The following is a 26,562-nucleotide window of genomic DNA, read 5'->3' on the forward strand; positions in this document are numbered from 1 at the left end:
TGGGAGCAGGTGGGTAAAGTGTCTTGCCCAAGGAAACAACGGCAGTGACTAGGATGGCGGAAGCGGGAATCGAACCTGCAACCCTCGAGTTGCTGGCACGGCCACTCTACCAACCGAGCTATGCCGCGGTGTGTTTACTTTTGTATGATACCATGTGCGATACAAGCAGTCCTGCGGCGTGTTTACTTGTGTGTGATACCACGTGCGATACAAGCAGTCCTGCGGCGTGTCTACTTGTGTGCGATACAAGCCGTCCTGTGAACGTGTTTACTTGTGTGCGATATCATGTGACATACAAGCAATGCTGCGGCGTGTTTACTTTTGTATGATACCGTGTGCGATACAAGCAGTCCTGCGGCGTGTTTAATTGCGTGCGATACCAGGTGCGATACAAGCAGTCCTGCGGCGTGTCTACTTGTGTGCGATACAACCCGCCCTGCGCCGTGTTTGTGTGCAATACGAGCCGTCCTGCCGCGTGTTTACTTTCGTACGATACCTTATGCGATTCAGAAGGTCTTGCGAATGTGTTTACGTGTGTGCGATATAATGTGCGATATAAGCCACCCTGTGGCGCGTGTACTTGAGTGCAATATAATATGCGATACAATACCATCATGCGGCGTGTTTACTTTTGTACGATACCCAATGCGATTCAAAAGGTCCTGCAAACCTTTTTACTTTTGTGTGATATTAAGTGCGATACAAGCCATCCTGTGGCGTGTGTACTTGGGTGCAATATAATATGCGAAACAAGCCACCATGCGGCTTGTTTACTGGTGTGCGATACAAGCATCATGTGTTTACTTTTGTACGACACCTTATGCGATTCAAAAGGCCCTGCGAAAGTGTTTACGTGTGTGCGATATATTGTGCGATACAAGCCGTCCTACGGCGTGTTTACTTGTGTGCGATACAGGCGGTCCTGTGACGTGTTTACTTGTGTGCGATACTAGCTGTCCTGCAGCGTGTTTACTTTTGTACAATACCATGTGCGATACGAGTCGTCCTGCGACGTGTTTACTTCCGTGCGATATCATGGGCGATACAAGCTGTCCTGCAGAATTTCTAGGTGCAGTCAGGGCGTTGAGGGGATCCGGTTTCGTGGCTGCAGGATTAGGTCTCTGCTTTTTGCAGATGATGTGGTCCTGATGGCTTCATCTGGCCAGGATCTTCAGCTCTCACTGGATCGGTTCGCAGCAGAGTGTGAAGCGACCGGAATGAGGATCAGCACCTCCGAGTCCGAGTCAATGGTACTCGCCTGGAGTGCCATCTATGGGTTGGGGAGGAGACCCTGCTCTAAGTGGAGGAGTTCAAGTACCTCGGAGTCTTGTTCACGAGTGAGGGAAGAGTGGATGGTGCGGCGTCTTCAGTAATGCGGACGCTGTATTGATCCGTTGTGGTGAAGAAGGAGCTGAGCCGGAAGGCAAAACTCTCAATTTACCGGTCGATCTACGTTCCCATCCTCACCTATGGTCATGAGCTTTGGGTTATGACCCAAAGGGCAAAATCACGGGTACAAGAGGCCAAAATGAGTTTCCTCCACCGGGTCTCTCCCTTAGAGAGAGGAGCCAGATGAGGTGGTTCGGGCATCTGGTCAGGATGCCACCCGAACGCCTCCCTAGGGAGGTGTTTAGGGCACGTCCGACCGGTAGGAGGCCACGGCGAAGACCCAGGACAGGTTGGGAAGACTATGTCTCCCGGCTGTCCTGGGAACGCCTCGGGATCCCCCTGGAGAAGCTGGACCAAGTGGCTTGGGAGACGGAAGGCTAGGCTTCTCTGCTTAGGCTGCTGCCCCCGTGACCCGACCTCAGTCAAGGGGAGGAAAATGGATGGAGTTTGTTTTTTAGGTGTGTAAACAAAATAGTTCTACGGTGCCTTAGTTAAGCCCATGAATCGGGACACCATTATCGGAGTGGCACACAACAGCAAAACAGCGCTCAGGCGTATCTGTCAGTCTGGTCCTGGACTTGCAGACGGTCTCTCGGCGGAGGATCTAATGACTCCATGCCTGCCTGCTTGCGGGGGTGAGGCAGACGTGCTGAAGGAAACATTGCACTGTGCGTCTGCAGAACCTTGTCTCTTTGATCTCTCGTAGATGTTGGATGTTGCGTCGTCAGGCTGCCACTCCGGTCTGTCCAGGTGTCAAGATTCCCGACCACTGCTGCCGGAACCCCTGCAGGGGCATGCTGGGTAGGTAATTGCAGGGGACAGCGGGTTTCAATCGCCCTAACATGTCACACACGTGTCAGCGTGCGGTTTGTCAAGGCGCTGGTCAGCTTCCAGATGTGAGCTAGGTCACCCTTTAGCGGCTCCTCTGCATTTTGAAGGACGGGCGGCGGGGCTTTGGCGAGGGGCCAGCAGCCAAACGGAGTTGCTGACGCTGACTGGTTGAGATTCAGCAGTTACGAGGAGCAACGTTGGCCATTAATGTTCCAGCTGTTAAGCAATAAACTCCTCAACGCTCTGCACCAGGGGTCTTCAACAGGGGGTACGTGACTCCACTGCAGGGGGGATTGTCAACTTTTTGTTGTTTTTTTTTATATCCCCCCGCGGTTTTGCCAAAGAAAGACAACGCGTGACTTGCAATTCTCTTCCAAAACACTAGGGGGCAGTGTTTTCCTGAGTGAGAAACCACTAGTCTTGTTGACAAGTGCAGAGCTTCCTGTGTGTCGTCGTCATGGCGAACAATGACCACGGACACCAAATAACCATTTTGGAACCACACTCACTTTTATTGTCCATACTGCTCCTAACAAGTCGAGGCAGGGGACGGGCTGAGGATGAAAACCCAGGAATGGTGTACTAAAAAAGTACACTAATCACGGCTATGCAGTCCGAGCAAAATACCAAACACAAAAAAATGTTTATATTGTTTGCAAGCTATGTGACATGAAATAATATTTTACACACACAAAAAAAAGATTTCTATCCAAAGCAGGATTATTATTTTACAGATATATATATGTATATATATACATACATACATACTAGAGATGCGCGGATAGGCAATTATATCATCCGCATCTCCAAAGTCGTCATCCACCCGCCATCTACCCGAACCAACATTTTATCAGGACCATACCCGCCCGCCAACCGCCCGCTGAAATACATCAGAGGTTGTCCGCCTTTACCACTCACAAAGCTATTTTAACCTGTTTCACAGAGTAACGATGACAATTGGAGCCGCTAACATTCCCGCGACTATCCAATAGCGTTCATCCTGATTACAAGAATAAGGGCGTGCTGTGAAGCCCTTGCCTTAGACACCTTCAACAACATGTACGAACCGATTGTCGGTCCGGCAATATGTTGTGTACAGCTTCCGCAATTGCACGTTCAAGATTGAAAGGCATACTGGGTGATACAGGGTACACTGATGGTTGTGTTTTAAACAACTTTAACACTTACTAATATGTGCCACACTGTGAAGCCACGCCCAACAAGATTGACAAACACATTCCGGGAGAACATCCTGACAGTAACACAACATAAACGCAACACAACAAATACCCATAATCCTTTGTATCCGTGACATTTGCTGAATATGTTTTGCGCCCCCATGCCCCCAACCCCGCCCACCTTACCGACGCATGGGGGGGGGTTAAAAATCTATTTTAAACTCCTTCTATTTCCTTTTAAATGTCTAAACAACCTCGCGCCGACATATCTCTCCGACCTCCTTCAGCCTTACCGCCCCACTCGATCCATAAGATCAGCCGATCAGCTGCTACTGACGGTCCCTGACACAAGGCTGAAGCTTAGAGGTGACAGAGCTTTCGCCGCTGCTGCTCCCAAGCTCTGGAACAACCTACCTCCGAGTGTTAGACAAGCCTCCCTCTCTTCAAGTTTTTAAATCTCTCTTAAAAACGTACTTTTATTCCTCGGCTTTTAACACTAAGTGATATCCATCCTGCAATGGCGCCACATTATACACCTGCTGTGAACCTGTTTTTATGTTTTATTTATTTATTTTTTATCATGTTCTGTTTGTGTTGTGTTGTTTGCTCGGTCCTCGTATTATCTTTTAACTTGTCCATTTTACAGCACTTTGGCTACCCCTGTGGTAAATTTTAAATGTGCTTTATAAATAAGGTTGATTTGATATATATATATATATATATATATATATATATATATATATATATATATATATATATATTAGGGCTGCAAATCTTTGGGTGTCCCGCAATTAGATTCAATATCGAATCTTGGGGTCACGATTCGATAATATATTGATTTTTTCGATTCGATTTTCGATTCAAACACGATATTTTTCCGATTCAAAACGATTCTGTATTCATTCAATACATAGGATTTCAGCAGGATCCACCTCAGTCTGCTGACATGCTAGCAGAGTAGTAGTTTAAAAAAAAAAAAAAAAGCTTTTATAATTGTGAAGGACAATGTTTTATCAACTCATTGCAATAATGTCCCTTTGTTATAACTATTAAGCTAACCAAAAATATGACTTATTTTATCTTTGTGAAAATATTGGACACAGTGTGTGACACACGCACATATACTGTATATTCTGATATTATATATATATACATCAAATATATTTTTTTCAAATAAATAAATTGTTTAAAAAAATCCAATATATACATATGTTGTTGTTTTTTAAATACCATAATAAATTTTTTACGTATTAATGCAACCAGAAGGCGCTTTTCTAACCTGTTTTGAGAATGCTTCATTGTAATTATTATACCAACTATTAGACAACCAGAATCTGTTCGATTCGAGAATCAGGTTGAATCATGTTGATTCTGAAGCAAATGGACACACCAGGAATCAGAATCTGTGCCTTGCAGGTTTGAAATACAAATTAATAAATCATCATTGATTGATTGATTGATTGATACTTTATTAGTAGATTGCACAGTACAGTACATATTCTGTACAATTCACCACTAAATGGTAACACCCGAATAAGTTTTTCAACTTGTTAATCAATTCATGGTAAAATGTTCATCAAATTTTTATATTCCTTGTCAGCATCCAAGGAAGGATAGCGATTTGCAGTATTTTAGCAATTAGTGACGCAAGCTGCCATCAAGTGATTATCGCACTAATTGCCACCTAGCGATTAGCAGCGTTATTGTTTTAGTTGAATATCCTAGTATTGCACATAAACAAGTGGCCCTTAGAAGCATATTCATTTAAAACAATAGAATAAATACAATTAAAATAAAAAATGTTGTTAGTTCTGTTTTTGTTTTTTAGCGTGCATAAATGAAGGATTTTCATAAAAAAAAGGTTAAATGAACTAAACTCATCAAGTAGTGAGAACTTGATGAGACCAAAGAAATCCTGGTTTAGTATCTTGGCCACTGATTGGCTCAGCCTCAGACAACATCCAGTCCTGCCTTGTTTCAGTGTAAAGGCATAGCTCGGTTGGTAGAGCGGCCGTGTCAGCAACTTGAGGGTTGCAGGTTCGATTCCCGCTTCCGTCATCCTAGTCACTGCCGTTGTGTCCTTGGGCAAGACACTTTACCCACCTGCTCCCAATGCCACCCACACTGGTTTAAATGTAACTTAGATATTGGGTTTCACTATGTAAAGCGCTTTGAGTCACTAGAGAAAAGCGCTATATAAATATAATTCACAATTCACACTAAAGTTGACTATTTCATTCCTACACGCCTCTCATAATGTTATAAAATATATTTACAAGGTTTTTTTTATGCTCTGGCTACAAAAAATATTTGATGTATCCTTAATTATTCATACTTTGCTGGAATTCATTTACCACTATAATGCCAAATAACAGCAGTAAACAATGTTTTTGCGCTTTTTTCTCCTACTATTTTATTTTTAATTCAACATTATGCTGTGGGCTAACTATTCAATTTAAACTTTTCAATCATTTATTAGCCATTTGGGATAAAAACGAGGGCCCTTAGTTCAGTCTAGACATATGTGAGGCTGCAGTGTGTTTCAAGAACCTCACTTTATTGATCTAGTCGGACATAAAAATCTTCATCTTGGCTCAACTAAGGAAGCTGGGTGTGTTTATGGACACGTGTGACACATTTCAATGTTGCTGCGCCCGCTTCCTTTGCCAGACAGTGTCCGTTCCGCTTGGCCGACCCCAGGTAATATTGTTTACAGAGCTGTAAAGTAAATGTGTTCTCCAGGCTGGACTCCACTCAAACCGAAGCAAAACCTCTTTGATTTTGTGGAGTCACAGGCTGGAGCCAACACAAAGTATTCACATGCCTCACTTTTTTGTATATTTTGTTATATCACATCCTTACAACTAGAATACATTTATTTTTGTCCGTAATATTCTACATACAATACCCCATAATGACAAAGTGAAATTATTGTTCTTATATATATATATATATATATATATATATATATATATATATTTTTTTTTTTTTTTTTTAAGCTAATTTACTAAAATAAAAAATACAAAACACATGTACATAAGTATTGGCAATGTTTTACTTTTTCCACATTTTGTTATGTTAGAGCACCAGTCCCTAAACTACGGATAAGGCCCGCCAGCATCCAAAACTCTGCCTGCAGGAAGTCCTAAATTAAAAAAAGTTACATTTGTTTAGATTTTTTAAATTAATTATTGTATTCCTTTCTAATCCATTTTCTACCGCTTGTTCCTCTCAGTGTCTCCTAGATAACGTGACGTCATTACGCTCTGAATATATGCATATATATACGCTTTTTTTTTTTAAACTCTAAAATCCATCCATTTTCTACCGCTTATTCCCTTTGGGGTCGCAAAATCGATTACATTAATTATTTTCCAAGAAATTATACACACAATACCCCATAGTAACAATGTGAAAAGTTAGTTTTTATTTTTTGCACACACACACACATATATATACATACATATATACACATACATATATATATACATACATATACATACATATATACACATACATATATATATATATATATATATATATATATATATATATATATATATATATACATACATTCGCAGTATATATATAAACACATGTGCATAAGTATTCACAGCACTTTCACTTTTTCCCCATAGTGTTATGTCAAATACATATTCCAAAAATGATTTTTTTCCCCTCAAAATTCTAGACACAATACCCCAAAGTGACAATGTGAAAAGTTTTGTTTTATTTTTGGCAATTTTATATATATATATATATATGTATATATATATATATATATATATATGCATCACTTTTCCCACATTTTGTCATGTTTAAGCCATATTCCAAAATGGATTAAATTCATGTTTCTGCTCAAAATTCTACACACAATACCCCATAATGCCAATGTGAAAAGTTCATTTTTTTGCTAATTTATTAAAAAAAAAATGTATACATTGTTATCACAGTGCTTGACTTTAACCACATTGTGTTATGGTACAGCCATATTCCAAAATGCATTGAATCATATTTTGTCCTCAAAATTCTACAAAAAATACCCAATTTTTTGCAAATGTATTAAAAATAATCTAAAAAAATCACAAGTGCACTTTAATTGTTTTAAACTATTGTAGTGAAGTTCTGTACAAAAAGTGCACTTTGATTTAGTGTTGTTTTGATATGTCATCTTAGTGACATCATGCACAAAAGTGCACTAATAGCTTGTTTTAAAATTTTACTGACAATCTTGCACTTTCGGTTTGGTAATGACGTGAATGTTTGTGCCACTGCTTAATAACTCTTTAATAAATACACTTTTGCTAAATTGACTTAGTTGTGGTTTCCCTCTCTTTATGAAAGTTTAAAAGTAGCATATATTAATGAAGTTTCAAGAAAAATATATATTAAGATATTAATAAAAGGCCATATCGCCCAGCCCTAGTTCAACCCTTCATCAAATGACGTCGAACTTTTCAATTGGTGTAAATGTGTGTAACACGAATTATTTTACGAATTAAAACCTGATTAAATGGCCTCAAAAGGGTCAAAATTAGAATAAATAATAAAAAAAAATTAGATGTTTATTTGTTTGTATTGTATAGGAGTTAAGTTAATTAGTTAAGACCTAAACAAAAAAATTATAAAAACGTACTTTTGAAAGATGGATCGGAAGTTGATCGAAATACTTAAGTATTGAAAGTAAAAAAAAAAATTAACAAAAAATGTAAAACTTATTTTTGATACGGTTACGAGTAAGGAACCTTTTGGACACCCAATAACTGTTATGTTTTTGTTTGTTTGTTTTTTAACTATCATTGCTCAGAAATTTATAATGACTACAAAATCAATGTTTAATGGACAGAGGCACGTTTTAAAAGTGTTATTAAAAAAATAATAATTTGAGAAAAAACTGGTGAAAAATTAAATCAAGGTATAAAAATACATTCACTTTGTCATCTTTCTAAAGCAGCAAGCATGTGTGTGTGTTTGTTTGTGTATGTGTGTGTTAAAGTACCTGTGTGGGATCCAGATAGGGAACTTAGGACCCGGGAGGACTGAGTGGGTCCATCGAACACCTCCACCACGTCGTTCAGAGCGGTCTGGAAGAAGGCGAACTGGCTGAACACCACTAGAAAACATACAAAGACACCGTGAGTCATTAGAACAGAGAGTTAGGTTCCGGCCCTATACCAAAATGGAAAAATTACATTTTGTCCTCAAAATCTACCAAAAAATACCCCATAATGACAATGTGTGTTTTTTTAATTATTATTTAGCTAATGTTTTAAAAAATAGAAAATTCCATTGTATACATTTTAGGAGTAAATGCATACAATGAGCGACAAAGCTAGCCAAAAACATTAGCATGCTATCATTGGCATTCCACAAACCCCGTTTCATTATGAGTTGGGAAATTGTGTTAGATGTAAATATAAACGGAATACAATAATTTGCAAATTCTTTTCAACCCATATTCAATTGAATGCACTACAAAGGCAATACATTTAATGTTCAAACTCACAAACTTTTTTTTTTTTTTGCAAATAATAATTAACTTAGAATTTCATGGCTGCAACACGTGCCAAAGTAGTTGGGAAAGGGCATGTTCACCACTGTGTTACATCACCTTTTCTTTCAACTACACTCAATAAATGTTTGGGAACTGAGGAAACTAATTGTTGAAGCTTTGAAAGTGGAATTCTTTCCCATTCTTGTTTTATGTAGAGCTTCAGTCGTTCAACAGTGTGGGGTCTCCGCTGTCGTATTTTACGCTTCATAATGCGCCACACATTTTCGATTTTAGACAGGTCTGCACTGCAGGCGGGCCAGGAAAGTACCCGCACTCTTGTACTACGAAGCCACGCTGTTGTAACACGTGGCTTTGCATTGTCTTGCTGGAATAAGCAGGGGCGTCCATGATAAAGTTGCTTGGATGACAACATATGTTGTTCCAAAACCTGTATGGACCATTCAGCATTAATGGTGCCTTCACACATGTGTAAGTTACCCATGCCTTGGGCACTAATACACCCCCATACCATCACAGATGCTGGCTTTTGAACTTTGCGCCTATGACAATCCAGATGGTTATTTTCCTCTTTGTTCCGGAGGACACCACGTCCACAGAACGCTTTTCTACTTTGCATCACTCCATCTTATATGAGCTCGGGCCCAGCGAAGCCGGCAGCTTTCCTGGGTGTTGTTGACACGTGGCTTTCGCTTTGCATAGTAGAGTTTTAGCTTGCACTTACAGATATAACGACCAACTGTAGTTACTGACAGTGGTTTTATCCCGCTTCTTGCTTTCACTTTCAATTTCACTTTCAGCATGACACGGCACAGTACTGGTATCATATTTCACTGCGATACTTCTGGAGCGATGACAACACTTCAGCAGGAAATATCGCTTGGCTTACCGTAATCCTTGGGAACCACCACGGCGTACAGGCAGGTCCTCGCATTGCTGTAGTTGCCGGGGTAACCGGGCGACAGGACCACTCCTTCCTGACCCGAGTACTGCCCACCACACGGTGCTGCAACAAAGTTAGCGGAAAACATGTTTCTTACAAGTAGCGTTATCACTGGAAGACAAGGATGAGCTGAACATGCTTTAATACACACCGCTATGCAAGGGCTCTTGAATGTAAACAAATGCATGAAGATCGATACAAATATCGACAGTAATGATACCAGTATAGTATCAATATATTGTCAATATTACGGGGATTAGTTTGCCGTAATGGACAAGCGGTAGGTAATGGATGAATGGGTGCCAGTTCTATGATTATCTACATTCCTCCGTAAAATAGATAAACGGCTCTAATAAATTTTCGTAATTACTTAAAAGAAAATTGTCTTTGTTGAATAAAATTCTACCCAAAAATGTAATTTGTATAATACAATTCTACACAAACATTTAATTTGTTTGGTAAAATTCTACCCCAAAAATGTATTTGTTTGATAAAATTATACCCAAACATTTAATGTAATATAATTATAGCCAAACATGTAATTAGTTTAATACAAATACACCCCAAAATGTAATTTGTTTAATAAAATGATACCACAAAATTGCATTTGTTTAATAAATTATATTATATTACATTTGTTTAATTAAAGTTGTACCCAAACATAAAATGGTTTTGATACAATTCTACACAAACATTTAATATGTTTAACAAAATTCCACCCAAACAATTAATTTGTTTAGTAAAATTCTACTCAAATATTTAATTTGTTTCATAAAATTGGACCCAAATGTTAAATATGTTTTGTAACATTATACTTTCTTAAAATTATACCCAAACATGTAATATTTTTTATAAATTTCTACCCAAACATTTAATTTTGTTTATTAAATTATACTCAAACATTTAATATGTTTAATAAAATTATACCCAAACATTTAATTTGTTTCATAAAATCATACCCAAACATTTTAGTAAAATTATACCCAAACATTTATTATCCATCCATCCATCATCTTCCGCTTATCCGGGGTCGGGTCGCGGGGACAGCAGCCTAAGCAGGGAAGCCCAGACTTCCCTCTCACCAGCCACTTTGTCTAGCTCTTCCCGGGGGATCCCGAGGCGTTCCCAGGCCAGCCGGGAGACATAGTCTTCCCAACGTGTCCTGGGTCTTCCCCGTGGCCTCCTACCGGTTGGACGTGCCCTAAACACCTCCCTAGGGAGGCGTTTGGGTGGCATCCTGACCAGATGCCCGAACCACCTCATCTGGCTCCTCTCGATGTGGAGGAGCAGCGGCTTTACTTTGAGTTCCTCCCGGATGGCAGAGCTTCTCACCCTATCTCTAAGGGAGAGCCCCGCCACACGGGGGAGGAAACACATTTCGGCCGCTTGTACCCGTGATCTTATCCTTTCGGTCATGACCCAAAGCTCATGACCATAGGTGAGGATGGGAACGTAGATCGATCGGTAAATTGAGAGCTTTGCCTTCCGGCTCAGCTCCTTCTTCCCCACAACGGATCGATACAACGTTCGCATTACTGAAGACGCCGCACCGATCCGCCTGTCGATCTCACGATCCACTCTTCCCTCACTCGTGAACAAGACTCCTAGGTACTTGAACTCCTCCACTTGGGGCAGGGTCTCCTCCCCAAACCGGAGATGGCAATCCACCCTTTTCCGGGCGAGAACCATGGACTCGGACTTGGAGGTGCTGATTCTCATTCCGGTCGCTTCACACTCGGCTGCGAACCGATCCAGTGAGAGTTGAAGATCCCGGCCAGATGAAGCCATCAGGACCACATCATCTGCAAAAAGCAGAGACCCAATCCCGCGGTCACCAAACCGGAACCCCTCAACGCCTTGGCTGCGCCTAGAAATTCTGTCCATAAAAGTTATGAACAGAATTGGTGACAAAGGGCAGCCTTGGCGGAGTCCAACCCTCACTGGAAATGTGTCCGACTTACTGCCAGCAATGCGGACCAAGCTCTGGCACATTTATTATGTTAAATGAAATTCTAGACAAACAATTAATGTTTTCATAAAATTCTACCCAAATATTTAATTTGTTTCAGCAACCTGCATTGCAAAAATGATCAACCCCCTCCTCCTGTCACACGAGATCCACCCAGGAACGTATGAATCCCTTCCCTGCCGTACACCTTCAGTAGACCATTAAAAAAAGAGGTGCAATTAGGAGATCGGGGTGAAGGTGTGTTTTTGTGTCTGCAGATGTTTACCAGTGCAGATGGGTTTGTCATTGTTCCAGCTGGGCTTGCCGTCCTCCCCCATGATGCACGTGAGGGTCTGATCCCCCTCCAGCGTGTAGCCGCTGTCGCAGTAGTAGGTGACGCCGGAACCCAGCTTGAGTTCGCTGCCCACCCGCGTCCCGTTCCGCACCAGCCCCGGCTCGAAGCAAGACTCCCGGGGGTTCTCTGCCAGGAAAGACGTGGGGTAAGTCACACATGTTGGATTTTTTTTTTTTTACACGGCACGGGGGACAACTCAAGCCCACTCTTCTTATTCCGTCTGGAGGTGTGTGAGCTGCAGGGAGAGAAAGACAGGCGGCTGATTGAGAGTGGCATTGGTCAGGTCCAAGGTCTGCTGACTGCACACAAGCACTGGAGTGGAGAAGAGAAGACACCGTGCGTAAACATCCTTCCCTTCTCGCATGCAAACAAACACACAACTCACGTCAGTCACTCCTCGGGCCGCTGGGAGAGAGAAAGGGAGTGAGAGATGCCATTGTGATGTGGGGAGGGACTCAATTATGTTCAGTCTCAGTCCTAAACACCTTGCCTCGGTGTCTGAAGACAACCCCTTACTGGATGTGCAGCAAACCCGATCACACCCGAGGCCCTGGCTCCGGAGTGAGGAATCCGGTCGCATGGTCTGCCGTTTAGACCGCAACCTTCCCCTGTTGGGCTAACTCATTTTCCAGTCTTGCTCATTAGAGGTTTGAAATCAATCTCTAGATCACAGGTGTCAAACTATATCCATCCATCCATTTCCTACCGCTTATTCCCTTTTGGGTTCGGAAGGCGCTGTACACCCTGGACAAGGGCCAACACAGGTAGACAGACAAAATTCACACACTAGGGCCAATTTAGTGTTGCCAATCAACCTATCCCCAGGTGCATGTCTTTGGAAGTGGGAGGAAGCCGGAGTACCCGGAGGGAACCCACGCATTCACGGGGAGAACATGCAAACTCCACACAGAAAGAGCCCAAGACTGGGATTGAACCCAAGACTGCAGGACCTTCGTATTGTGAGGCAGGCGCACTAACCCTTCTGCCACCGTGAAGGCTCAAACTATATATATATATATATATATATATATATATATATATATATATATATATATATATATATATATGTATGTATATACACACACACACATACATACACGTGTATATATATATATATATATATATATATATATGTATGTATATACACACACACACATACATACACATGTATATATATACACATATACATATACACATATATATACAAACACAAATATATATTGTATATATATACTGTATATATGTGTGTATTTATGTATGCATGCATACATATGTGTGTACATGAGTGTATATATGGATACCTATATGCGGATCTATATATATATATATATATATATATATATACAGGGACGGCATGGCGCAGTGGAAGAGTGGCCGTGCGCAACCCGAGGGTCCATGGTTCAATTCCCACCTAGTACCAACCTCGTCACGCCCGCTGTGTCCTGAGTAAGACACTTCACCCTTGCTCCTGATGGGTGCTAGTTAGCGCCTTGCATGGCAGCTCCCTCCATCAGTGTGTGAATGTGTGTGTGAATGGGTAAATGTGGAAGTAGTGTCAAAGCGCTTTGAGTACCTTGAAGGTAGAAAAGCGCTATACAAGTACAACCCATTTATCATTTATTTATTTATTTATATATTTAGCAAATATATGCACATACATATATACACACCTATATACATATATGTCTACATATATATATATATATATATATATATATATATATATATATATATATATATATACAATTCTTTCCATATATCACAGCACTCGGGTAAGGTAATAAGAACATTTACATAAGTTTATGGGAACAAAATTAATGAAGAAATAGAAAACAATTAAAAGAAATAAAGAGACATGAAAGAAATAATTATCAACGAAATATTCCAGAATTTGATGTAAGAAGTTACCAAGGTGGTCTGCTGCTGGAGACATGATGAGAAGAGGACTTGAATAAGGACAAGGATGGACATAAAGGGCTTAGAGGCATGATGTGTTCAAACAGTCGACATGATGTGACATACCAACAACACAAAGAGGCGTGTGTTGTGACGTGTGCCGGTCCACGCCAGTTCTTGGAATGTGTGTGCCCACTTATTTCCCCAGAGAGCCCCCTCACACCCTGGCACCGACCCAGCAGGACTGTTGGTCAACAGACTGACAGCACCTCAGGCACATTGTGTCAACTTGCTCGCCCAGCACACCCAGACCTCGCTTCTTCCATAATATCTCATCTTATCTGCTTATGCTTTACTACTGCAGAGAATTCACAACAGGGCAAAGTGAAGCTTTTTTTTTTTTTTACGAGCCACACACTGCGTCCACCTGCCGGAGCAGATTGGCAGCTCATTATCACACATTGTATCAGATGCCGTAAATATCACGGGGATGAGTTCAGGGGTAAGCCTGTCAGAGCAGAACAGCACAATCCAATCTCAAGATGTGCAATTTTGCAAATGCATTGCGGAGCCAGGACATGAAAAAAAAAAAAAACACCAGCCAAGAAACAGTTGGAAGTCCTCATGCATTAGAGCAGGGGTCACCAACGCGGGGCCCGCGGGCACCAGGTAGCCCGTAAGGACCAGATGAGTCGCCCGCTGGCCTGTTCTAAAAATAGCTCAAATAGCAGCACTTACCAGTGAGCTGCCTCTATTTTTTTAATTGTATTTATTTACTAACAAGCTGGTCTCACTTTGCTCGACATTTTTAATTCTAAGAGAGACAAAAATCAAATAGAATTTGAAAATCTAAGAAAATATTTTGGAGACTTGGTCTTTACTTGTTTAAATAAATTCTTCTTTTTTTTTTACTTTGCTTCTTAGAACTTTCAAAAAGACAATTTTAGAGAAAAAATACAACCTTGAAAATGATTTTCGTATTTTTAAACACATTTAAATTTTTACTTTTTAAATTCCTTCCTCTTCTTTCCTGACAATTTAAATCAATGTTCAAGTTATTATTTTTTTATTGTAAAGAATAGTAAATACATTTTTATTTAATTCTTCATTTTAGCTTCTGTTTTTTCGACGATGAATATTTGTGAAATATTTTTTCAAACTTATTATGATTAAAATTAAATAAAAATATTCTGGCAAATCTAGAAAAAACTATAGAATCAATTTTGAATTTTAATGCAAAGTATTTTCAAATTTTCTTTTAATTTTTGTTCAGGTAAATCTAGAAGAAATTGTCTTTGTTAAAAATATAGCTTGGTCTAATTTGTTATATATTCTAAAAAAGTGCAGATTGTATGTTAACCTATTTAAAATGTCATCAAAATTCCAAAATTAATGTTAATCAGGAAAAATTACTAATGATGTTCCATAAATTATTTTTTTTATTTTTTCAAAAACATTCAAATTAGCTAGTTTTTCTCATTTTTTTTCCACTTGAATTTTCAATTTCAAAGAGTCAAAATTGAAGATAAACTATGTTTCAAAATTTAATTTTGTTTTTTTCGTGTTTTCTCCCTTTTTAAACCGTTCAATTAAGTGTTTTTTTTCATCATTTATTCTCTACAAAAAAAACTTCCGTAAAAAGAAAAAAAATGTACGACGGAATGACGGACAGAAATACCCATTTTTATATACGTATAGATTTATTTATTAAAGGTAAATTGAGCAGTTTGGCTATTTCTGGCAATTTATTTAAGTGTGTATCAAACTGGTAGCCCTTCGCATTAATCAGTACCCAAGAAGTAGCTCTTGGTTTCAAAAAGGTTGGTGACCCCTGCATTAGACAGATGTTGTCTTCTTCGGCAACACATTGCATCTTCGTACTTTCTAGTCTGCCTAAATATTAGCTGTGCAAGTGTGTTCCAATACAAAGAGTTACTGTATTTCCTTGAACTGCCACCAGGGCGCTAATTAATCTGAAACCTCTTCTCACTCAGGCATTTACCAAAAGGCATGCGGTAAATTTAGGCCTGCCATGTATCGTGAGATTTTGAACCAAAACCTCCTTCCATCAGTGAGAGCTTTGAATGGTTGACCAAATACTTATTTTCCACCATAATTCCCAGATAAATTCTTAAAAATTCCTACAATGTGAATTCCTGGATTTTTTTTCACACTCTGTCTCTCACAGTTGAAGTGTACCTATGATGAAAATTACAGACCTCTGTCACCATTTTAAGCGGGAGAACTTGCACAACCGGTGGCTGACTAAATACTTTTTTGCCCCACTGTATAGTATTCAATAGAAAATAATGCTGACGATAATCTTCATTATCGGCAATAGTGTGTCGTCCAACAAAATGGGTTTTCATTGTTTTTTAGCAAATATTTGCGGCCCGTGCATACTAGGAAGCTAATAGCTAAATACAGTGGGGCAAAAAAGTATTTAGTCAGCCACCAAGTTCTCCCACTTAAAATGATGACAGAGGTCTGTAATTTTCATCATAGGTACACTTCAACTGTGAGAGACAAAATGTGAAAAAAAATCCAAGAATTCACATTGTGGGAATTTTAAAGAATTTATTTGTAAATTATGGTGGACAATAAGTATTTGGTCAACCATTCAAAGCTCTCACTGATGGAAGGAGGTTTTGGCTGAAAATCTCACGAAAGATGGCCCCATTCATTATTTCCTTAACACGGATCAATCGTCCTGTACCCTTAGCAGAAAAACAGCCCCAAAGCATGATGTTTCCACCCCCATGCTTCACAGTAGGTATGGTGTTCTTGGGATGCAACTCAGTATTCTTCTTCCTCCAAACACCACGAGTTAAGTTTATACCAAAAAGTTGTATTTTGGTTTCATCTGACCACATGACATTCTCCCAATCCTCTGCTGTATCATCCATGTATCCATTTTGGTATAAACTCAACTCGTCGTGTTTGGAGGAAGAAGAATACTGAGTTGCATCTCAAGAACACCATACCTACTGTGAAGCATGGGGGTGGAAACATCATGCTTTGGGGCTGTTTTTCTGCTAAGGGGACAGGACGATTCATAAGTGTTAAGGAAAGAATGAATGGGGCCATGTATCGTGAGATTTTGAGCCAAAACCTACTTCCATCAGTGAGAGCTTTGAATGGTTGACCAAATACTTATTTTCCACCCTAATTTACAAATAAATTATTTTAAATTCCTACAATGTGAATTCCTGGATTTTTTTTCACATTCTGTCTCTCACAGTTGAAGTGTACCTATGATGAAAATTACAGACCTCTGTCATCATTTTAAGTGGGAGAACTTGCACAATCAGTGGCTGACTAAATACTTTTTTGCCCCACTGTATAGTATTCAATAGAAAATAATGCTGAAGATAATCTTCATTATCAGCAATAGTGTGTCGTGCAGCAAAATGTGTTTTCATTATTTTTTAGCAAATAATTGCGGCCCTTGCATACTAGGAGGCTAATAGTTAAACAAAAAAACAAAAACTTTATCGTTTTAACCTTTACTTATAAATGAAGTCCATGCGCAGTTCCTTCTGATCAAAAGCATCGATAACTTGTTCATAGAAGTCTTCCATATCTTTCTTCAGTTTTAAAAGTCTCTCTGTCTCCATGGAGATATTCCTTTATTACCTCCTGCTTCGATTGAAAGTCCAGTTTAGAAAACTGTTTTATTTTAGATATGTAATCCTCCATGTTAAAAGAGCAAGCGAGAGGAAAAAATAAACATTTTGGCGATATATTATGGCGATATATACGCCCATTTAAAAAATGGTGCGACACAAAAATGACCGCACACCAAAAACCCCCATCAATAATACCTTAAGGCCGATAATATGGTAGAAGTCATTGACACGTTCAATCCCAGGGTTGAAACCCAGACTCGGTTAAATTGCGTTTGAGACCCCTGCTCAAACAAGGCAATAATCCATCATTTATCGGCGAAGACTGAACCCACAAAACAGGACATTGGAAAAACGTTCAAAAAATGTGCAAACCTCGATACTGAAGAACGAATCCGTTGCTGCTGAGCGAGGCGTCGCTGCGGAAGGCCAGGAAGAGCGTGTTGGAGCTGCTCTCGATCCGATCGGGCACGTCCGTGCCGTAGAAGCTGCCCAGCAAGGGGCTGAGGGAGTCCGGTCCGTCATAGATATGCAGGAAGTCGTAACTTGGCTCCAGGCTGAATCTGGTTGAGGGCGAGATCAGACAAAGACTTTGTGGAGTCCGCGCCGGCAGGGCAGGAGGAGCCGGACGCAGAGTCAAGAGTCTTACTGGTTGAAGCTGAGGGCGATGACGTAGTCCTCGGTGACGCTGACCGTCCAGTCGCACTCCCGCCCGTGAGGGTAGGGTTCAGGGTAATCCGGGGAAAGGATCAGCCCGCTCGGACCGCTCAAGTTGCCTCCGCACGGAGCTGGGATGAAGCAGGATTAAAGACACTTTTTTTATGCTTGCTCACGCATTTTGTGCAGAAACGTGAACATAGCAGCTGAAAATAATCAACTTTTATTTTGTGACGCTAAAGTCGACTTTAGAGAAATCCCTCCCTCAAACTCTCGTTGTGAAGACAAGGACCTGAAACATTTGTCACACTTTTCAAAGCACGCTGTATGAGGCAGGGTCAGTTTATGGGTCTGTTGTTGTTTATGGGCCAGTTTATGGGCCTGTTGCTGATTATGGGTCAGTTTATGGGTCTGTTGCTGATTATGGGTGTGTTGCTGTCTATAGGGCAGTTTATGGATCTGTTGCTGTTTATGGTCAGTTTATGGGTCTGTTGCTGATTATGGGTGTGTTTCTGTCTATAGGGCAGTTTATGGATCTGTTGCTGTTTATGGGTCAGTGTCTGGGTCTGTTGATGATTATGGGTGTGTTGCTGTCTATAGGGCAGTTTTTGGCTCCGTTGTTGTTTATGGGTCAGTTTATGGGTCTGTTGCTGATTATGGGTGTGTTGCTGTCTATAGGGCAGTTTTTGGATCCGTTGTTGTTTATGGGTCAGTTTATGGGTCTGTTGCTGATTATGGGTGTGTTGCTGTCTATAGGGCAGTTTATGGATCTGTTGCTGTTTATGGGTCAGTTTATGGGTCTGTTGATGATTATGGATGTGTTTCTGTCTATAGGGCAGTTTATGGATCTGTTGCTGTTTATGGTTTGTGCTATGGGTCTGTTGCTGTTTAAGGGTGTGTTGCTGTCTATAGGGCAGTTTATGGATCTGTTGCTGTTTATGGGTTATTGTATGGGTCTGTTGCTGTTAAAGAGTGTGTTTCTGTCTATAGGGCAGTTTATGGATCTGTTGTTGTTTATGGGTTATGCTATGGGTCTGTGGCTGTTTAAGGGTGTGTTGCTGTCTATAGGGCTGTTTACGGATCTGTTGCTGTTTATGGGTTATTTTATGGGTCTGTTCCTGTTAAAGATTGTGTTTCTGTCTATAGGGCAGTTTATGGATCTGTTGCTGTTTAAGGGCCAGTTTGAGGATATATTGCGGTTTATGGGTTATTTTATGGGTCTGTTGCTGTTTAAGGGTGTGTTGCTGTATATAGAGCAGTTTATGGATCAGTTGCTGTTATTGGGTTATTTTATGGTTCCGTTGTTATTTATGGGCCAGTTTATGGGTCTGTTGCTGATTATGGGTGTATTGCTGTGTATAGGGGAGTTTATGGGTCTGATGCTGTTTAAGGGTGTGTTGCTGTTTATAGGGCAGTTTATGGATCAGTTGCTGTTTATGGGTTGGTTTATGGGTCTGTTGCTGTTTATATCAATCAATCAATCAATCAATCAATCGTTTACTTATATAGCCCTAAATCACGAGTGTCTCAAAGGGCTGCACAAGCCACAACAACATCCTCGGCTCAGATCCCACATCAGGGCAAGAAAAAAAAAGTCAACTTAATGGGATGACAGTGACAAAACCTTGGAGGGGACCGCAGATGTGGGGACCCCCGCCCTGGGCAACCGGTGCAATGGATGTCGAGTGGATCTAGCTTAATATATATATATATATATACATACACATATTATATTTGTATTATTAGGTCCATCAGTGCTAAATATTATAAACTTATCACTTTCCTCTGGCATTGTTCCCCTAGCATTCAAAAAAGCGGTAATTCATCCTCTCCTTAAAAGACCTAACCTCGATCCTGACCTCATGTTTAACTACTAACCGGTGTCTCACCTTCCCTTTATTTCAAAAATCTTCGGAAAAATTGTTGCAGAGCAGCTAAATTAACACTTGGCGTCTAACAATCTATGTGAAACCTTTCAATCCGGTTTCAGGGCAAATCACTCTACGGAGACAGCCCTCGCAAAAGTGACTAATGATCTATTGCAAACGATGGATTCTGATGCGTCATCTATGTTGCTGCTCCTCGATCTTAGTGCTGCTTTCGATACCGTTGCTCATAATATTTTATTAGAGCCTATCAAAGCACGAATTGGTATGTCAGACTTAGCCCTGTCTTGGTTTAACTGTTATCTTACTGACAGGATGCAGTGCGTCTCCCATAACAATGTGACCTCGGACTACGTTAAGGTAACGTGTGGAGTTCCCCAGGGTTCGGTCCTTGGCCCTGCACTCTTCAGCATCTACATGCTGCCGCTAGGTGACGTCATACGCAAATAGGGTGTTAGCTTTCACTGTTATGCTGATGACACCCAACTCTACATGCCCGTAAAGCTGACCAACACGCCGGATTGTAGTCAGCTGGAAGCGTGTCGTAATGAAATTAAACAATGGATGTCCGCTAACTTTTTGCAACTCAACGCCAAAAAAACGGAAATGCTGATTATCGGTCCTGCTAGACACCGACCTCTATTTATTAATACAACTTTAACATTTGACAACCAAACAATTAAACATGGCGACTTGGTAAAGAATCTGGGTATTATCTTTGACCGGAATCTCTCCTTTGAGCAACACATTAAAACCGTTACGAAAACGGCCTTCTTTCATCTCCGTAATATCGCTAAAATTCGCTCCATTTTGTCCACTAAAGACGATGAGATCATTATCCATGCGTTTGTTATGTCTCGCCTCGATTACTGTAACGTATTATTTTCGGGTCTCCCCATGTCTAGCATTAAACGATTACAGTTGGTACAAAATGCGGCTGCTAGACTTTTGACAAGAACAAGAAAGTTTGATCATATTACGCCTATACTGGCTCACCTGCACTGGCACTGGTTTTGCTACTTACGTATAAAATACTACACGGTCTAGCTCCATCCTATCTTGCCGATTGTATTGTACCATATGTCCCGGCAAGAAATCTGCGTTCAAAGGACTCCGGCTTATTAGTGATTCCCAAAGCCCCAAAAAAGTCTGCGGGCTATGGAGCGTTTTCCATTCGGGCTCCTGTACTCTGGAATGCCCTCCCGGTAAGTTCGAGATGCCACCTCAGTAGAAGCATTTAAGTCTCACCTTAAATCTCATTTGTATACTCTAGCCTTTAAATAGACTCCCTTTTTAGACCAGTTGATCTGCCGTTTCTTTTCTTTTTCTCCTATTTCCCACTGTCACTTGTGGAGGGGGTCCGGTCCGATGGCCATGGATGAAGTACTGGCTGTCCAGAGTCGGGACCAAGGATGGACCGCTCGTCCAGAGTCGGGACCCAGGATGGACTGGTTGTCCAGAGTCGGAACCCAGGATGGACCGTTCGCCTGTTTATCGGCTGGGGACATCCCTGCGCTGCTGATCCGCCTCCGCTTGGGATGGTTTCCTGCTGGCTCCGCTGTGGACGGGACTCTCGCTGCTGTGTTGGATCCGCTTTGGACTGGACTTTCGCAGCTGTGTTGGATCCACTATGGATTGAACTTTCACAGTATCGTCTTAGACCCGCTCGACATCCATTGCTTTCGGTCCCCTAGAGGGGAGGGGGTTGCCCACATATGTGGTCCTCTCCTAGGTTCTCATAGTCATCATTGTCACCGACGTCCCACTGGGTGTGAGTTTTTTTTGCCCTTATGTGGGCCTACCGAGGATGTCGTAGTGGTTTGTGTTGTGGTTTGTGCAGCCCTTTGAGACACTAGTGATTAAGGGCTATATAAGTAAACATTGATTGATTGATTGATTGATATATATACTGTCCATCCAAAAATGCTGATTTTGACCATTCAATTACTTTCTTTAGTTCAAGATTTACGGTCATTTAAAAACAGCACTACACATCATATAGTCGGCTACAGTTTTGATGTTAAAGGTGTAAAAAAATTATGTACAACGTTCTGTGTTAGACCCATCACTGCTAATAGCATTAAAGCTACAGTGTTCCATCACAAAAACACTATTGTGGGACTTGCAATATGCTCCGTCTGACCTTTTTTTAAGACTACGGACCCCTGAGGCTGAGCAGTACCTGGTATTAGTGGTGTTTTGATCATTTCCCTTCTGTGACTATGACCCAGGGTTCACACCACCCGCTGAGCCTTTAGGAGTACCTGTGCAGGTGGGAGGGTCCGGCTGCCAGAAGTAGCGACCGTTGATCTCGGTGCAGGCGATCCTGTCGGCGCCCTGCAGGACGTAGCCCGGGTCACACTGGAACACCACACGGTCCCCGGGCTCCCTGCTGTCTCCGCTACGGGTCCCATTAGTCGGCAAGCCGGGGTCGTTGCACGAGGTGGCGGTGGAGACTGAAGAAGCGAGGGGAGGCACAAAGGCATCACTCCGAGATGAATCATAGTTTACCTTTGAGGATTTGTGTCCTCTTTTTTTAAGCCGACGTCATTCAATTTTTTTTTTTCTTTTCCTAATCGTAGAATCGGCGCTCACCGGAGAACTGGAGAGCAAAGCCCTGCTTGCTGGTGAAGAAGTCGGTGGTGAACTGCAGGCTGACGGTGTTGAAGGTGCTGTGGGCGTCCGGCGGGACCGTGGAGCCGCTCAGCTCCCTCAGCAGCACGCCTCCGTCCTGGGGACCGTCCCAGATGCGAAGCACGTCGTGGATCTCCTCCGTGTGGAAAACCAGGAAATGCAGACTGGGAGAGGGGAAAAAGAAAAAAAATGTGAGACGACGCCGGGATTGAAAATGTTATCTCGAGAAAACTCCCAAGATTTTGGAGATATTTACTTAATTTTAGCCTGAATACGTACATTCTACAAACCCCGTTTCCATATGAGTTTGGAAATTGTGTTAGATGTAAATATAAAGATTTGCAAATCATTTTCGACCCATATTCAGTTGAATATGCTACAAAGACAACATACTTGATGTTCAAACTGATAAACATTTTTTTTTGCAAATAGTCATTAACTTTACAATTTGATGCCAGCAACACGTGACAAAGAAGTTGGGAAAGGTGGCATTAAATACTGATAAAGTTGAGGAATGCTCATCAAACACTTATTTGGAACATCCCGCAGGTGTGCAGGTTAATTGGGAACAGGTGGGTGCCATGATTGGGTACAAATCAGCTTCCCAAAAAATGCTCAGTCTTTCACAAGAAAGGATGGGGCGAGGTACACCCCTTTGTCCACAACTGCGTGAGCAAATAGTCAAACAGTTTAAGAACAACGTTTTTCAAAGTGCAATTGCAAGAAATTTAGGGATTTCAACATCTACTCTCCATAATAACATCAAAAGGTTCAGAGAATCTAGAGAAATCACTCCACGTAAGCCGCATGGCCGGAAACCAACATTGAAAGACCGTGACCTTCGATCCCTCAGACGGCACTGTATCAAAAACCGACATCAGTGTATAAAGGATATCACCACATGGGCTCAGGAACACTTCAAAAAACCACTGTCACTAAATACAGTTGGTCGCTACATCTGTAAATGCAAGTTAAATCTCTACTATGCAAAGCCAAGGCCATTTATCAACAACATCCAGAAACGCAGCCGGCTTCTTTGGGCCCGAGATCATCTAAGATGGACTGATGCAAAGTGGAAAAGTGTTCTGTGGTCTGACGAGTCCACATTTCAAATTATTTTTGGAAATATTCGTCATCGTGTCATCCGGACCAAAGGGGAAACCTACCATCCAGACTGTTATTGATGCAAAGTTCAAAAGCCAGCATTTGTGATGGTATGGGGGTGCATTAGCGCCCAAAGCACGGGTAACTTACACATCTGTGAAGGCACCATTAATGCTGAAAGATACATACAGGTTTTGGAACAACATATGCTGCCATCTAAGCGCCGTCTTTTTCATGGACGCCCCTGCTTATTTCAGCAAGACAATGCCAAGCCACATTCAGCACGTGTTACAACAGCGTGGCTTCGTAAAAAAAGAGTGCATGTACTTTCGTGGCCGAAAATGTGTGGCGCATAATGAAGCGTAAAATACGACAGCGGACTGTTGAACGACTGAAGCTCGACATAAAACAAAAATGGGAAAGAATTTCGCTTTCAAAGCTTCAACAATTAGTTTCCTCAGTTCCCAAACGTTTGAGTGTTGTTAAAAGAAAAGGTGATGTAACACAGTGGTGAACATGCCCTTTCCCAACTACTTTGGCACGTGTTGCAGCCATGAAATTCTAGGTTAATTATTATTTGCAAAAAAAAAACAAAGTTTATGAGTTTGAACATCAAATATCTTGTCTTTGTAGTGCATTCAACTGAATATGGCTTGAAAAGGATTTGCAAATTATTGTATTTTGTTTATATTTACATTAATTTTCCAACTCATATGGAGTACCAAATATGATTCATTAGTATGGCGGTACTATACTAATACAGGTACACCGTACAACTATGTGTCAAATATCTGATTTGGTATTCCGAACGGCATGAGAACAATTTCGGACAGGAAATAAAAAGGCAGAACAAAATCCGACTCAGGGAACCGGACGCCCCTGCCATGCATAGTCCCCTGATATGTCTGCCAACAAGGTGACTATCATGGCTAATTGGACTTGGGTCGCAAGCTCAGGTCTGATCATCCTGTAGCTGGCCGCCTCTGGAGAGGGTGTATGGTGTTAAAGGCCGAAACACCCAGAGAAACACCACTCTTCAGCATCTACATGCTGCTGCTAGGTGACATCATACGCAAATACGGTATTAGCTTTCACTGTTATGCTGATGACACCCAACTCTACATGCCCCTAAAGCTGACCAACGCGCCGGATTGTAGTCAGCTGGAGGCGTGTCTTAATGAAATTAAACAATGGATGTCCGCTAACTTTTTGCAACTCAAGGCCAAAAAAACTGAAATGCTGATTATCGGTCCTGCTAGACACCGACCTCTATTTAATGATACAACTCTAACATTTGACAACCAAACAATTAAACAAGGCGACACGGTAAAGAATCTGGGTATTTTCTTCGACCCAACTCTCTCCTTTGAGGCACACATTAAAAGCGTTACTAAAACGGCCTTCTTTCATCTCCGTAATATCGCTAAAATTCGCTCCATTCTGTCCACTAAAGACGCTGAGATCATTATCCATGCGTTTGTTACGTCTCGTCTCGATTACTGTAACGTATTATTTTCGGGTCTCCCCATGTCTAGCATTAAAAGATTACAGTTGGTACAAAATGCGGCTGCTAGACTTTTGAGAAGAACAAGAAAGTTTGATCACATTACGCCTGTACTGGCTCACCTGCACTGGCTTCCTGTGCACTTAAGATGTGACTTTAAGGTTTTACTACTTACGTATAAAATACTACACGGTCTAGCTCCATCCTATCTTGCCGATTGTATTGTACCATATGTCCCGGCAAGAAATCTGCGTTCACAGTATCATGTTAGACCCGCTCGACATCCATTGCTTTCCTCCTCTCCAAGGTTCTCATAGTCATCATTGTCACCGACGTCCCACTGGGTGTGAGTTTTCCTTGCCCTTATGTGGGCCTACCGAGGATGTCGTAGTGGTTTGTGCAGCCCTTTGAGACACTAGTGATTTAGGGCTATATAAGTAAACATTGATTGATTGATTGATACTGATGATGCGCACCCGTAAATTATTTTATCCTTCAGGTCTTCCATTCACGTTCACTGTTCACCTACAAGGCCACCAAGTGTATGTGCTCACAAAGGATGCAAACACCTCATTCTGTTTTTAAATTTGTTTTAGGAGTCTTTTTACATGTTTTTAAGAGTATTTTTACGTGTTTTATGAGTTTTTTTTACGTGTTTTAGGATCTGTTTTTAAATTTGTTTTAGGAGTCTTTTTACATGTTTTAGGAGTATTTTTCCATGTTTATGAGTTTTTTACGTGTTTTAGGAGTCTTAATGTGTTTTAGGAGTCTTATTATGAGTTTTAGGAGTCTTGTTATGTGTTTTAGGAGTAATTTACGTTTTAGATGTCACTGTGCATCTCTTCGGAGTCATTTTATGTGTTTTGGAGTCGTTTTTAATGTTTTGGAAGTGTGTTGTTGTGTTTGCATTTGTGTTTCGCACAAGAGGTAGAACATCTCACTCTGTGTTTTCTGGAATCTACATAAAACAAGAATAGGAAAGAATTCCGCTTTCAAAGCTTCAACAATTAGTTTTGTTGGATTTGGTTGTCTTTTTATTTCCTAGTCAGATTTTAGAACAGCTAAAGTGTGAGCCTTTTTACATAGACCTTGAGTTTGG

At 41.1% G+C, this 26,562-nt stretch overlaps 1 protein-coding gene across 1 annotated transcript in view; it reads right to left on the bottom strand.

The window, feature by feature from the left end:
• Positions 1-26,562, bottom strand: part of csmd2 (CUB and Sushi multiple domains 2) — an 819,059-nt gene that overhangs the window by 258,375 nt on the left and 534,122 nt on the right. Inside the window, exons 27-33 of the mRNA XM_061882497.1 lie at positions 22,817-23,019; positions 22,486-22,677; positions 18,328-18,466; positions 18,054-18,241; positions 12,088-12,282; positions 9,800-9,916; positions 8,398-8,511 (exon numbers count right to left, since the gene is read on the bottom strand). Of these exons, the coding sequence (XP_061738481.1) occupies positions 8,398-8,511; positions 9,800-9,916; positions 12,088-12,282; positions 18,054-18,241; positions 18,328-18,466; positions 22,486-22,677; positions 22,817-23,019 (1,148 nt within the window). The remainder of the gene's footprint in view (positions 1-8,397; positions 8,512-9,799; positions 9,917-12,087; positions 12,283-18,053; positions 18,242-18,327; positions 18,467-22,485; positions 22,678-22,816; positions 23,020-26,562) is intronic.

This window comes from Nerophis ophidion, linkage group LG21 (assembly GCF_033978795.1).
Source record: "Nerophis ophidion isolate RoL-2023_Sa linkage group LG21, RoL_Noph_v1.0, whole genome shotgun sequence".
NCBI classification, from domain to species: domain Eukaryota; kingdom Metazoa; phylum Chordata; class Actinopteri; order Syngnathiformes; family Syngnathidae; genus Nerophis; species Nerophis ophidion.